This window comes from Eimeria mitis, genomic scaffold, assembly GCF_000499745.2.
Source record: "Eimeria mitis Houghton genomic scaffold, Emh_scaff1587, whole genome shotgun sequence".
NCBI lineage: Eukaryota > Apicomplexa > Conoidasida > Eucoccidiorida > Eimeriidae > Eimeria > Eimeria mitis.
In genome coordinates, this window is record NW_013569874.1 from 4087 (window position 1) to 4531 (window position 445).

Consider the following 445-nt stretch of genomic DNA (forward strand, 5'->3'; position numbering starts at 1 on the left):
TTCGGAATTCACAGCTCCTGCTGCTGCTGCTCTTTGCTGCAGCAGCAAACTGCTGCGTGCTGCTGCTCCCCTCATCGCTATCGCATGCAGCAAGGGGGGCCTCCTAGCTGTTGTTGTTCTTAGGGCCCTCATGCAGGCTATCTCTGCTGCACCTGATGCAGCAGCAGCAGCAGCAGCAGCAGCAGCAGCAGCAGCAGATACTGCAGCAGCAGCAGAAACAGCAGCAGCAGCAGAAACAGCAGCAGCAGCAACAGAAACAGCAGCAGCAGCAACAGAAACAGCAGCAGCAGCAGAACCAGCAGCAGCAGCAGCACCCCCTCCTTCCCCCCCCGCACCCCCACCATCACCACCATCATCAGCAGCAGCAGGAGCAGCAGCAGCAGCAGCAGCAGCAGCACCAATATCTATATTATCTGTATATCCTTTATCTATATTATCTCTGTTG

At 56.2% G+C, this 445-nt stretch overlaps 1 protein-coding gene across 1 annotated transcript in view; it reads left to right on the forward strand.

Annotated features, from left to right (window-relative positions):
• The window catches only part of EMH_0040090 (zinc finger MYND domain-containing protein, putative), a gene marked incomplete at both ends in the record, with an annotated part of 9576 nt that overhangs the window by 3040 nt on the left and 6091 nt on the right, over positions 1-445 (forward strand). Inside the window, one exon of the mRNA XM_013495464.1 lies at positions 1-443. Within this exon, the coding sequence (XP_013350918.1) occupies positions 1-443 (443 nt within the window). The remainder of the gene's footprint in view (positions 444-445) is intronic.